The sequence below is a fragment of the Vipera berus genome (genome assembly GCF_964194415.1).
Source record: "Vipera berus genome assembly, chromosome: Z".
NCBI classification, from domain to species: Eukaryota; Metazoa; Chordata; class Lepidosauria; order Squamata; family Viperidae; genus Vipera; species Vipera berus.
This window is the reverse complement of record NC_138205.1, coordinates 24,976,897-24,992,224: the sequence shown is the minus strand read 5'-3', so window position 1 is coordinate 24,992,224 and position 15,328 is coordinate 24,976,897. Positions and strand designations below refer to the sequence as shown.

Below are 15,328 nucleotides of genomic sequence, written 5' to 3'. Positions count from 1 at the left end.
CCCTTTGCTCTTGTGTATGAACAGGGATATTAACTTCTCGTAAATATCTATCTATATCTACATCTTGAATCTTGTCCCTGACATACAACTTAGAATAAAAATCAACAAAAACCTTTTTAATAAGATTCTGCTGAAACACCACTTTACCCTTGTAATCTATTCTATCTATATTACGTGACCTTTGTTTCTTCCTTAACAAGTAAGCTAACCACCTACCCGGCTTATTAGCATTACAAAAAGTATTATGTTTAACATACCGTAAATTAGTTGCCACTTGATCTGCCATCAACAAAGAGCCTTGGTTGAGCAGTGGGCTAATGCCTCCTTAAGTAACACCAGCTGCCTGCAATTAGTGCAGGTTCGCATCCCACCAGGGTCAAGGTTGACTCAGCCTTCCATCCTTCCGAGGTAGGTAAAATGAGGACCCAGATTGTTGGGGGCAATTAAGCTGACTTTGTAATAATGCCGCTTGGGGTGTGTGTGAAAGCCCTAATAAGCAGGCATATACATAGAATGAAGGCTACTGCTAAGCTTGTAAGCCGCCCTGAGTATTCGGAGAAGGGCGGGATATAAATGGAATTAAAATTTAAAAAAAAAACATACCAAATTGACCTCTTAATAAAGGAATTACCTCTTTAATCTTCCTATCAGATGGATTCAAAATTAAAGCCTTCTCTTTCCTCTTAATTTCCTCCTCTAATTCTTTTCACCTATATTCCAATTTATGTCTATGCTTATTGTTCAAATATATTAACACTCCTCTCATATAAGCTTTCCTTGCATCCCAAACCATTTCAATAGAAGTACCCTTGTACATTTTCATATTAAAAAATTCTTTCATCTGTTTTTTACACTCTTCCACATTTTCTTGATATCTAAACAAATTTTCATTTAGTCTCCAAGACCGCCTGTTTCCATTGTCTTTTTCTATTTCCAACCATACTGGACTATGATCTAATATAGTTCTTGGACATATCTTAATCTTCTTAATCCTAGAAAAAAGATCATTAGTAATTAATACAAAATCAATCCTGGAAAAAGATTGATGACTTTCGGGAAAAAAGGTAAAGTCTTTATCTTGCAAATTTCTTTCTCTCCAAACATCTCTCAATTCCAAATCATCTTTCATCTTGAAAAAAGATTTAGGCAGTCTAGCATGACTTGGTATACTTCTAAAAAGTCCTTTTTTGTCCTTTTGTACATCCAAAACACCGTTCCAGTCTCCCATAAAAATACAGGATTTATAATCCCATTGAGTTGTCTTGCTATGTAATAGTTTATAAAATTCTCCTTGCTGTTGATTAGTAGCGTATAATCCAACCAAAAGTATTTTCTTGCCTTCTATTAATAATTCAATTATAACATATCTTCCTTGTTTATCTGTTTCAATTAAATTAGCTGTTAAGTTATTCTTAACGTAAATAACTACTCCATTTTTCTTGTCTGCAGCAGACGCAATAAACTGTGTACCCAGCCTAAAATTTATCAAATATTTTTGATCAGCTGCTCGAATATGCATTTCCTGTAGACAAATAACATCATTTCTAAATTGTTTTAAATACTGAAATACTTTCTTTCTCTTGTGCGGGGAGTTTAATCCGTTAAGATTCCAAGTTAGAAACTTTGTCGCCATCTTTTACGACCTGAAGCTTTTGGAGCATCTCTTCCAAAACCACCTGCACTCTCTTCGGTTTCGCTCCTCCCACTGCTTCACTGTAAGTAGGTTTTTGAGATGTGATTGTAGCTTTCTGTTGTTCTTGTTCTTGTCTCATTCGTCTAATTGCAGCCCGTGTCATTCTTTGTTCTCTAACCTCTTCTGTTGACACTTGGGACTGATCCACTCCTGTAATTTGCTGGGATTCTTTATCCTTCTGCAGAGTAGCTCCTTTAGCTCCTTGTATACTCTCCATTCATGACTGACGCTCTCCTTCACCATTCCTTCCTTTAACTTCTGAAGATGGCGGACTGCCTGCCTTCAAAATATTAGAATAAAAATCTCATACCTGCAAAACTGTATTAAGATGATATCTCGTGCCTGCACACATCACCGTCATGCCTGCTGGAATCTCCCATCTAAACTGAATCTGCCATTTCTTTAATTCATCTGCCAAGAAAACAAATTCTTTTCTTTTCCTTAAAATTCTTGGAGGAATCTCTTTCAGAATTAAAACTTCTTGCTCAGCAACTGTAAATCTGTTTTTATAGAAGGCTTGGATGACCACATTTCTAATTGATCTCTTTGTAAAATAAACCACCACATCTCTAGGTAACTTTCTTTGTCTTGCAATCCAAGAATTAACACAAAATATTTTGTCTATATCCCCCATAATATCTTTTGCTGGACGCTCCAAAACTGGTTCAAGGGCTTGTGCCAATAATTCTTTCAAATCTTCCTTAGGATCTTCTTTCAAACCTCTAATCCACACAGCAAACTCCATATCGCTATATTGTATCATAACTACATCATCATCAATCTTTTCCATCACATTTTCAGCATCCAACATTTTAGCATCTAATCTCATATTGTTTTGACTGAGCTCTTCCACGCAATCATCCAAACGCTCAATACAAACTGCGAGCCCTTGAAATGCAGCCAAAATGTCTGCTCTTATTCTTCTCCTCAGTAAGTTCAGCTATTTGTTGGGATTGTGTTTTTAAAGCATCTTGTAAAGCATCTTGTAAATCTTTTATTGTTAATGCTGGTGTGGGTGCGGGTGCCACAGGAGGAGGCATCAAAGCCTGTAATGAAGAATGCTGAACTGGCAAAGCACCAGCACTTCTAGGAACTTTAGTTGGTTTAGAAGCCATCTTAACACCCAGTTAATTTCTATTACACACTTTCACTTTCCACACCACTTGCAACTTTTTCTCTCAAAGTATTCAGAGTTAAATTTCAAATACTTGCTATTACAGCATTCTCCTGCACAGCTCTGCCTGCATCCAAGTAATCCACAATTAATTATCGATAGCAGGGATGGTTGCAGCATCCTGCTCTTCTCCAAAGCCTTGGAGCAGAGGCGTCCTGGAGTCCGGAGCAAATTCAGGCTTCGGGGGGGGCTCACACCCTACAACCACCAGAGTTTAAACTCTGGTGGTCTAGGGGAGCTCTACCCCTACCTAAATGCTCACCCCCCCTGTTCTCCCGAGGAGAGGGTTTCCGAGCTGCCAAACACCTGATCGTCGCTGTTTTTAGCGGCTCTCACGGAAAACAGTGGGGTTGACGGCTGAAACAGCCGCCATCGATGGAGCCTTGCCACCTGGAAGTCAACTCACTCATTTTTCCAGTTCGCTCTCAATCTTGTGCTTGAGAGCGAAGAAGACACTGCAGGGCTTTATTCTCACGGGGAGAATATCGGGGTTCAATTTAAACTTAATTGGGGGCCCTGTGTATTTACCCAACATGCCATTGAATACGTCTGCAAACACTTTGCAGATGGATTCGAGGCTTTTGGTCTGGGTGCTATGGATCCCTGAGATCCCTATTCCAAGAGCCTGGAACCAATCTATCCCCACTAAACTGATCCTCCAGCCCTCGGCTACCAGGATGTCCAACGGACCCCAGAAGTTCTTGCACCCCACTATCATTGTGGCCACCCCCTTAATTTTAATGGGTGCATGCTGGAAATCAGCTAACTGGATGTTGGTGGGCTTCAAAGAAACCCACCGTTTACTCCAATCGCAAGCGATTTCTGCAGACTGCTGCAATGTGTTCTGTCTTACCACAGGACCGGCACTTAACGGATCTGAACTTGTAGGTCGCTCTTGGATGGTTTCCCCTGCAGCTAGCACATTTTTGAATGGATTCTTTGCAGTTGCAGCTTGTGCATTTGCTAGTTGTTGGTGTCTTCCGCTGGCTTCCATTGTTGTCGTGTCACGGTTGCTGTTGTCCCTGCCTTTGATGCACGGCATCAATCTCAGCCTCCTCCGCTGCTTCTCCGAATCCTCCATCCACAGCCCCTCCATGATGAATGGAACCACCTTGGCTGCTGGGTTGGGTTTGCAGGGTCACATTTGCAGCTTCCCCAGCAGCTTCGCTGGCTAAGATCTCATCCTGAGCATCTTGTAATGTGATCACTGGCCGGGCATATAAGCGCTGCTGTAGCCGCTTTTCTCGGAGCCCGCACACCAAGCGATCCTGCAACCTTTCTTCCAAATTAGAAAAATTGCAGAGGCGTGCAGCTTCCCATAAAGCTGCAGTGTATTCTGAAGCCGTCTCACCTGGACACTGGCACTGTTGGTCAAACTAGCCTCGCCATGCCAGTTCGGACATTTGTGGCTTGAAGTGATTGTTCGATTTCTCCACGATGTCCTTGTACGACACGGTCTCATTCATTGTCGGAGCACAGAGGCTAATGGCCAGTTTGTGGATTGTGGGGCCGCTCAGGCAGGTCAGGAACACAGCTTTCTGGATGTCATCGGTGATCCAGTTAGCCCGCAAGAATCCTTCTGCCTGGCTCAGGTGTGAAGCCCATCTCTCGGGATGCTGCATGTCGAATGGTAGCACCTGCCCGTACTGCACCATGGCCATCCTGTTTCTCTGTTTGCTGACCACAAGCTCTTGGCTAGCCGGCTGATGGAAGGTTCAGGGAATTGCTTTCCACCGATCCTTAGTGACTTTAGATCTTCAGGAAAAATAGGATCCCATCCTCGTCACCACTATTGTGTAGTGGGTTTTTGGCCACATGGTCAGACAACAGACAAAGGATTCAGCATGGCAGCTCTTTATTGGTAGCAGTATCGAAGAGAACAAAGGGGTTACCTGTACCCCCTTATATACTTGGCCAGGTGCACTGACAGCCAATCCCTTATTTAGGTTTTCCCGCCGAGCGCTACCAGTCAATCCAGATACAGTACAGTGCCACCTAATGGTCACACTGAGCTGCTGCTATATTTTATTATCCCCATACATAACACCTGGCCTGTTGACTGTTAGCAGATGTAAGCTTTCTTTGAAGGACTACTAAATTTTTGAAGATAAAATATTTATAAGTCTTTATTGAAGTCATCTGATTTTGTAAAACACTGAAAGTATTAATGTGAACACAAACTAAATTTGTTATTAACATTAGATTATAATTAAATTAAAATACACTCTTCTGTTCATATATGTACCTATACATATTGCATACATAATGCTTTCTAATGTTATCTAATAATATTATTAGTAATGTTAAAATCATAGTTCAGAAACTACATACAAAAACAGATATTTTTTTTAATTGTCTTTATTAAATAACATAATAATATTAAATAGGCTTGCCAAGATTGACTAGTAATTTCTACCCAATATTTTTTGGACTCCAGTTTTAGTTTCACGGAGGAATATATTCCGACTTGCCAGGGACTTTCCACTCAGCTTTGAAGTTCATCTAGTGAATGCCTGTTAATGCCTTAAAGGGGAATTTGGCTTACATGTATCAGCAGTATTCTCTGTTACACATAAGCAATGAACGTGGGCCAATGTTAATAAGCTAGCCTGTGAGGCAGTGGAAGATCGAGCTTAAGTTTGGAAGTAGTTATATATAGCATTTGAATATTTAAAAACCAGTGTCATTCAGGATACATTTAGCCATTTATTCAAAACTCCTGTGAAGGTTTGAAGGTTTTAAAACATCTCTCACACTGCTTCTCTGTCCATGACTGGACAGGGAGCTTTGGCAGGGACATAGGGGGCATTTGGTATAAGGGATTGCTGACCTATGCTAGATGATTGCTGACATGTATTATAAATGCTAGATAAATACATTAAGTTGTAAGAACAAAAGCAAGCTTTCAAAAATGATTTGCATTTGAAGATGGACTCTATATCACTTTTATTCTTATTTTTCAGAGGGAGAGAGAGAGAGAGAGATTTTCCATTTAAAGCAAATCAATAAAAAGTTACATCTAAACATCTTGTGGAACATCCTTCATTCCCATTAATAACATTATTTTATTTTTTTATTCCATTTCTGTGACTACACATTCCAAATATACTCAGAGTAAACATTTTTGAAAGAGCAACTTTGATGTCCTTGTTTCTTATGCTGTAGATTAATGGGTTTAACATGGGTGGAATAATGGAATAGGATATTGTAATGGTGAAATCAAAGTGTGATGGTTTGTCGGGTCGAGGAATCAGGTAACCAAATGAGGAGGCAACCAAAAATATGGAGAAAACTGTGAAGTGGGGAAAGCAAGTAGAAAAGGCCTTTTTCCTTCCCTGAACAGAAGGGATTCTTGAAACAACAGAGAAGATCTGTGCATAAGTAATAGAGATGAAAATAAAGCAACCAAATACTAATATCATAATAAATATCATATATCCAATTTCAATTACATATATATCTGAGCAGGCAAATTTAAGTAACTGTGGGATTTCACAATAGAACTGATTGACTGTATTAGAGCAGAAATGATTAGTGAAAGTGCCAATAGTGTGCAACACAGCATTGATGAGGGTGACAATCCATACAGTGCCAACCATTTTTATACAAAATGTTTTGTTCATTATTATTTCATACTGCAAAGGATTGCAAATGGCAACAAACCGATCGTATGCCATGACAGTAAGGAGGGCAATATCACAACTCGTAAAGAAGGCAAACAAGAGGACTTGAGCAACACATCCTGAATAGGAAATATCCCTGATATTCATTACTAAATTAAAAACAGCTTTGGGAACGATGACTGAAACAGAACCAACATCTTGCAGAGCTAAGTTCATCAGGAAAAAATACATGGGGGTATGAAGATGGGAGTCCAAAGCAACCACAGAGATGATCAAAAAATTTCCTGTTATTGTCATTAAATACAAGAGAAGGAAGAAAGTTGAATACATCATCTTAATTTCCCATATCTTTGAGAATTCCAAGAGAAGAAACACACTTGTATCATTATCCATTTCTGGCCACATTTATGACAGTCCTGGAAGTGAAGTGGAAGCTATTAAAATATTTCCAATTCATTTCAAATTGTCCTTCAAAACTATCCAAGGTTTTTAAATACAACCTTACATTCCTGCCATGATTTGCATATAAAATGAAACATACAAAAGTTCAAATCAAAGCAAGAAGAACTTTCAACATGAAAATAAATTAAGTCTGGAAGCAGAGGAGACATTTCACATCAGAGTGGCAGAGGTGTTTATCTTGAGGTCCGCTAAACATCATGGACTGTGTAGAGCATACAGTATATCCTCCATGGTTTTTCTTGCTTTTATTTATAAGGCAAATAAACTCTTCCCGAGAGTGCAAGAGTTTCTTAGCAAAGAAGGAAACAAAAAGAAAAAGGATGCTCCAAATAAAGTAAAGAAGGGAAATGAAAGGTTCAGTCAGGCAGCTACTTAGAGCCTGGAAACAGAATAGAGATTCTGAGGATCACCTTCAAATATAAAATTCCTAGATTTATTTAAAAGAATCATCTATATTTCTTACATTTTGTCTGATTTAATATATTGTTGCATTGATCAAGGATAAATCAAATAAAAACATCCCAGTTAAATCAATTTTATTCATTTTGAATTAATTCAGATATTTAAACAATGTAGATATCCAGAAATTAATTTGACCATCAATTCTATTTGACTACTTAAAATATCAGCTCAATTTGAGAAGCAACTTTTGTTTGATTTAATTTCATTATTAAAGAAAAGGCTATGAAATGTGGAACTTACCTTCCGTTAACAGAAAAATAGAGTTGGAAGGGACCTTGTAGGTCTTCTAGTCCAGGCCCTTCTCAAGCAAGATACTCTATACCATTTCAGACAAATGGCTGTCCAATATCTTCTTAAAAATCTTAATTTTATTTAACTCAGACTTACTAAATTCAAGTTGTAAAAGGTAAGGAGATATTGAATTTGAAAAGAAGCCTATGGAAGGGCAAGGAAAACAAATTAGTAGAACATTATGGCAAAAACAAACAATAATGATCATTTTCTTATTCCATAGGTCAGCTTGTAACACGGAGGTCTCATTCTACATAAAAACAGTTTTTGTGATTCAGTATAAAAAGAAGAGTTGTTTGGGGGAGGAAGGCTGGTTGCCTCCTTCGTAACTCTCAGGAAAGCAGAAAGAAAACCTAGGAAGGACATCTGAAGAAAAAAATGGAAAATGAAACTTTAGAATAGGAGTATGAGAATAGTAGACAAGCAAAATCTAGAAGATATTTACTTATTGTCTTCATTCACATTCTTCTGATTAGATTCAATATTCATTTTTTCTTTCTTCCTCATTTAGAAGGTGGCATTGTATACAATGCTTTTCATTCTCATTACAGGGTTTAAATGGTTTTCTGAATTGCAGGAAAGATTAACTGATCTTCTTTGACACCACAGAGACTTATTTAGCTCCCAAACATCCTGCACAGAAAACACTCCAGAGATTTTTATTAGTAGTATTCATGTGTTTGCTTTGATTTTTTCTAATAAACAGAGTATGCTAATAATTTAGAATGAACATACACATTGTATAATGTGTATATAATTTAGGAAATCAATGCGCCTTTCTGAAATGGATATATTATATTCAATGGTGTAGTCTTGAAGAAGAGTTGAGTTGGAGACTTTATTATACATGCTTTTCAATGTTTAATAAGAAATATGATGTAATTCTAAATGAAGATTCTGTAAAGGTCTCCATATTTTTGGAACAACCAATCTTAGTACATGACCACTTGTACTGTAAGAAACAGCTTACCAGTTTAATTTTCAAGTCAGGAAGGAATAAATAGAATCAGAGGTGAAGTTTATTCCGAGAATCCTTGACACAGAGGATGAGCTCTTGGTAGGCAGCCATCTTAAGCCCTCCTTCTCAGAACCCTTATAAAGGAAAGCCTTCCCTTTGTTTTTGAAAGTTTGCAAAGGGGTCCCCTCTAGTAATTCAAATAAAATAAGAGGAGGAAGGAATATTAGATATGGTCACTGCATTGAGTTACTTATCTGTTTACTAGTAAAATTTGTACCCACTTTGTACAAATGAAAGAGTGCATCAGAAGACATTAAAAAAAATCCTAAGGTACCTGAAATAGGCTAATTTATACAATCTGTCCAAAATCCATGACTCATGACACTTAAGAGAATGAAATTTGTGGCTATTTCAATGCTACTGCTACTGGCTTCTGAAGAGCTGTTCCTGTGGCCATGTGATCTTCATTTTTAGTGATCTCTGACAGTTTCCCAACCACTATTTGTTATGTATATATGTATATATGAGATGTTCACAGAGATAGCCACTGACACCACCAGGTGGCATGGTGCCCTGTCAGGATTGGCAGGGCAGTCTTTGGTGGGAAATCCGGACAATGGGATTGGTTCCATGTATACCTGGCTAGGTATATAAGAGGGGCAGTTGTCCGTTTGTTTGCCAAGTCTGTGCTTCATCAATAAAGAAAATTATGCTGAACCCTGTTGTCCTGCGTTGTCCAACTTGGCCATGCGGTCTTGAGCCCATGATCTAACAGTGGCAACGAGGATGGGATGCTGTTTCAATCAGAGCTGAAGTCACTTTGAAGTGGGAAAGGCAGAAAAAAAGTCTGAGACCTTCCTAACGAAGCAGCATTCTAGGACTGGTGCAACATGGCTAAATTTGGAGTGACCAGCAAATTTCATTTCCACATTGATGAGCCAGAGTGATGGGGAGCACATCTGGGATGAGTCGAAGGGTTCCTGATGATCAACAAGATTACAGAAGATAAAATGAAAGCAGCGGTGCTTCTGTGCTTAAGCGGTCATGATGTGTATGATGTGGCTGTTGGTCTGTGCTCACCGATGCCCATTGAAAATGTCTCTTATGCTGATTTAAAAAAGAAGCTGGAGGAGCATTTCTTGCCAGTGAGAGCTCCAATCTATTGGCGGCATACATTCATCCAGCACAGCCAGCATCCAGGTGAGCCGACCTCACAATTCGTCTCGGTGCTGAGACAGGCTGCTCACCAGTGTAAATTTCCTGATCTGGAAGACAGGATCAGGGATCGAGTGGTGTTTGGACTGAGAGACCAGCAATGCCAACAAAGGATCCTCGCGAAGCCACTGATGAATCTGCGGGAGGTCTTAGATCAGGTGATGGCTTACGAGGCAGCCAATGACTCTGACAAACACACACACTGCAATAGCAGCAGCTCACGAGCGACCATACATCACGAGTGTGTTTCGAGCGTCAGAAGCAGCAACCTGGATGGAGAGGCAGAGGTAGATGTGGTACAGCACAGACCCGGAAAGCATCCAACATCGCAGGACAATGACAGGGGCCAGTGGAGACAATCATCCGCCACAAAGGACACAGTGTGCAGCTGCGGCTGCAAGGAACCGAGTGGAGCCAACACATCCAACCAGAAATGTGCCAGCTGTGGAGGAAACCATCTGAGTGTGACCTGCCGGTTCAGATCCATAAAGTGTCATTCCTGTGGCAAGACGGGACACATTGCAGCTGTCTGCCGGAATCGGAGCAGAGACAGCCTGAATGAATTACAAGCTATGGCATCGGAGCTTGAAGGTACTGTTCTCCCTTGGCACAAATCCTGGCATGATCCCTCAGTCCCTGGAAAGAGCAGACAGACCATGTCTCACATGGAAGTCCATCAGCTGCTCAAACCAAAAATAACAATACAGGTCCAACTGCAAGGGGTACCTTGCACAATGGAGCTGGACTCCAGCTCTGCAGTCTCAATAATCTCCTATGAGACATTTAAAAGAATTGGCGATCGGAGCAGGCAGAGGGTCCCTTTAAAGCCCACCAGTTTACAGCTGTCAGATTTTCAGCACACCCCTATTAAAATCAGGGGAAAGGCCACCGTGTCTGTGGGGTTTAAGGACTTCCAGGGTCCCTTAGACATTTTGGTGACTGATGGGCAGAGAACTGGTTTAGTAGGGCTGGATTGGTTTGATGCCCTGGACATTTGGTTGGGGGGAGTGCATAGCATCCAGCACAAACATCTTGAATCTGTTTGTAATGAATTTGCAGATGTATTCGATGACAGGCTGGGGAAGTACACGGGCCCTCCCATTAAATTTAAACTAAACCCAAATGTCCCACCGGTGCGTATCAAGCCCCAAAGAGTCCCATTCGCCCTCAAACATAAGATTGAGAGTGAACTGGACAAACTAGTGGAACAGGGAGTGTTAGAACTGGTGGATGGGGGAGACTGGGAAATGCCAATTGTGACTCCGTTAAAGGCAAATGGAGAAATTAGAATATGTGCTGATTCTAAGGCTACGGTAAACTGAGCCTTAAATCCGCACGCTTACCCGGTTCCGTCAGTCCGGCAAGTCCTCGCCACTGTCCAAGGTGGTGTGCTCTTTGCAAAACTTGATTTGGCGCAAGCGTATCAGCAGCTGTCAGTGAATAAGGAAGCAGCTGACACTCAAACAATAGTGACACATAGAGGAGCTTTCCGAGTTAACCGGTTACCGTTTTGGTATCTCAGTAGCTCCTGGGATTTTTCAGGAAGTGATGGAGAGGACTCTGAAGGGCATTCCTGGTGTATGTCCCTATTTTGATGATGTCCTCATCGCTGGGTTCTTAGGGTTCATGATTGATGCCAAGGGTATTCACCCCACTGACTCTAAGGTGAAAGCAATTAAATTGGCTCCAACCCCAACAAATAAGGCTGAATAGCAAGCTTTTCTGGGGTTACTTAATTTCTATCACACATTTTTATCCCACAAAGCAGCAATTGCAGAACCTTTACACAGGCTGTTAGATAAGAAAACTCCATGGATCTGGACCAAGGTCCATGAACAGAGTTTTACAAATCTTAAACAACTGTTATCTAGTGATTCTACCATCACACATTTTATAGAAAATAAGCCTATCTGCATCGCGTGTGATGCATCCCCTTATGGGGTGGGCACTGTATTAAGTCATATAGAGGAAAATGGAGAGCAAAGGCCTATTGCATATTACTCCCGAACTCTGTCAAAAGCAGAAAGGAATTATGCACAAATTGACAAGGAAGCACTGGCAATTGTGTCAGGAGTAAAAAAATTTCCATGATTACCTGTATGGCAAGGAGTTCACCATTTTTACTGATCACAAACCATTGCTGACAAACAAACACCACAAATTCTTTCCCCAAGAATGCTTAGGTGGTCCATTTTCCTATCCGCTTATGCTTGCAAACTAGTCCATAAACTGGGAAAGGACATGGGCCACGCAAATGCATTAAGCAGGTTGCCAATGATGAGCAATGACCCAGATCCAGCACCGGTGGAACAGATCCTTCTCATCCAAGATCTTCCAGATTGTCCTCTACAGGTGAAGTATATTGCTGCTGGCACCACAGCAGACAAGGTACTGAGCAGGGTCAGCTCATGGGTAGCATCTGGGTGGCAGGACAAGAGCCCGGGGCCGGAATTCCAGGCATATTTTATGAGGTGGCACGAGTTGTCTTCTCATAAAGGATGTTTGCTGTGGGGTAGTAGAATTATTATTCCAGAGAAATTGAGGGAAAGGGTCTTACAATCATTACACGAGGGGCATCCTGGCATAGTAAGGACAAAGGGACTAGCTAGGAGCTACTTATGGTGGCCTGGTCTTGACAAAGCCACAGAGGAGCAGGTAGCGGGGTGCTACACCTGCCAGAGGTCGAGGCCAGAAAAACCACAGGCTCCCATTCACAAATCGGAAGCAACTCACACCCCATGGTCTAGGATACACATCGATTACGCTGGGCCTTTTGAGGGGCAATTGTTCCTGGTAGTGGTTGACAGTCACTCTAAATGGCTAGAAGTAGTTCCAGTCTCTAGCATGACCACTGCAAAGACAATTCAAGTGCTCTGGGGTCTATTTGCCACTCATGGGTTTCCTCATGTGTTGGTCTCTGATAATGGCCCACAATGCACATCTGCTGATTTCCAGGCATTTACCAGAGCCAACTCGATTAGACACATCACATCAGCGCCTTTCCACCTATCGACTAATGTTTTGGCAGATCAATTGGTGAGGACAACCAAGGACGCATTGAGGCGCATCATCAGTGGAGATTGGCATCACCAGTTAGCTCAGTTTCTTTTGGCACAACATACCACTCCATGTACAGCTATGGGCAACAGCCCTGCTGAGTTGCGTTGGGGACGGCGACTCATTACTAAGTTGGACAGACTATACCCAGACAGAGTATCAGCTCAACAGAAGCAACCAGACACCACCAGAGAATTGCACATTGGTGAAAAGGTTTGGGCCTGGAACTATGGTCTAGGGCCTACCTGGATCCTGGGGGTGGTAGTGGGCAAAACGGGGCCTGTATCTTAATTGTAGAGGTGGAGGAAGGTCACGAGGTGAGGAGACACATTGACCAGTTGAGGAAGAGACAACCTGAAAAGCCTCAAAATATGTCTCCAGAGCAACATCTGGCTGGTAATCAGGACCCTGATGGCATCCCAAGGGATAACTACATTGCAGATCCAGTTGCCCTTGTTGATCCGGGTGACCAGAATGTGGGGCAAGCAGTGAAATGGTCAGCAAGGATCCATAGGCCACCGGCATATCTCAAGGACTATATAAGGTCTTGAGGCTAGGGTAATATAAACAAAACCAAGCTCACACTGCAGGTTTTATTCCATTAGCTGTTTATTGTTCCCATTATTATTTGTTTGTTTTTATGTATGGGGGAAGGGGTGTTATGTATATATGTATATAGGAGATGTTCACAGAGATAGCCACTGACACCACCAGGTGGCAGGGTGCCCTGTCAGGATTGGCAGGGCAGTCTTTGGCGGGAAATCCAGACAATGGGATTGGTTCCAAGTATACCTGGCTAGGTATATAAGAGGGGCAGTTGCCCCTTTGTTTGCCAAGTCTGTGCTACATCAATAAAGGAAGTTATGCTGAACCCTGTTGTCCTGCGTTCTCCATCTTGGCCATGAGGTCCTAAGCCCACGATCTAACACTATCAATCTCTCACTCTCTCTCCCTTCCCACCGTAGGCACTAATGTACCAGTTAGAAAGAAAAGAGAAAAGGAGGGGGAGGGAGAGGGGAAGGGAGGGAGGGAGGGAAGGAAGGAAGGAAGATTTCTGATGCTTTCTGCCAACTTCCCACAAGGAAACTCAGTGGGGAAGCCAGTAGGGCAGTGATGGCAAACCTTTTAGAGACTGAGTGCCCAAATTGCAACCCAAAACCCACTTATGTATCATCGGATTCCAGGTCGGCGTGGCCCTTTGGGTGGGTGTGGCCCTTTGGGTGGGCATGACTGCAGTGGTAACAGCAGACTGGGTAGGACTAAATAGTTCAATCAATCAATCCAACTTTGGGGGAACCTTTTTTCCCCGCGAGAAGTTGAAACTGATTGATTGATTGAACCTTATCTTTTGCACACGGTGGCGGAGGCCTAAAGCGAAAAGGTTTTATAAAGCCCAGCTGAAGGCAAGGATTGGGGTGACAGCGCGTGTGCCCACAGAGAGGGCTCAGCGTGCCACCTGTGGCACCCATGCCATAGGTTCACCACTATGGCAGTAAGGAATTGGAATGTGTTCCTGCTCCCATTGCTTTTTTTTCTGCTCCCAATGCCTTCTGTTTGTTTCGGTAAGGAAATATTTTATATTCAATGAACCAAAGGGACACAAGTTGTTTACTACAGTAAGAAAGGCAAGATAAAAAGTAAATCAAACACATATGTTCACCTAATTGCCTCTTCCTACTATTTTGACACAGGAATATTGCTGAAAAATCAGTATCTTAAAATTAGAGAAAATTGAGCTTTCTGGGTGACTTCATTGAATACTGGTCTACCTGTTTCACTTTCTCTTTCTACTGAAGATCAGTCAATTCTGAAACATTTATTTTCCCATTATGTTCTCATCAAAAGCCAGTTATTTTTCTGACACCATTATAACTATGGAAGATCACTCTCTGGGATTTATTTATCTTTAAATAAAAATATGATAAGAATAATTTAATGTAATGAAAGAACTTTCCAGTATCTTATACATGATGTAGGAAAATAAGATCACCTGAACTAATAACTCAAATACAATCATTTGGGGAGAGCTTCTTAGCTACAAAAAAAAAATAAAATAAACCAGATTCACATCTTTCCCACATGGCTAACTCATATGTAGGACATTTTCTCTTGGAAATAAGCAATAGAAATGGATTAACAACTCAGATGTGCAAGAATTGGAGACAGAATGTTGGTTTAATTAAAGACTCTATCCAGCTTTTCCTCCCTCACCTGACCTGTTGACTGTTAACAGATGTAAGCTTTGTTTGAAGCACTATTAAATTTTTGAAGATAAAATGTTTATAAGTCCTTATTGAAGTCAACTAAATTTGTTATTAACATTAGATTATAATTAAATTAAAATACACTCTTCTGTTCATATATGTGCCTATACATATTGCATACATAATGCT

At 41.1% G+C, this 15,328-nt stretch overlaps 1 protein-coding gene across 1 annotated transcript; it reads right to left on the bottom strand.

Annotated features, from left to right (window-relative positions):
- Nucleotides 1–5,932: 5,932 nt before the first annotated feature.
- On the bottom strand, nt 5,933–6,883 carry LOC308678748 (olfactory receptor 14I1-like; the record flags this gene model as incomplete). The annotated part of the gene is made up of 1 exon (XM_081345980.1): nt 5,933–6,883. One exon carries the CDS (start codon nt 6,881–6,883, stop codon nt 5,933–5,935), a length of 951 nt encoding a protein of 316 aa, XP_081202106.1.
- Between the last annotated feature and the right edge of the window lie 8,445 nt (nt 6,884–15,328).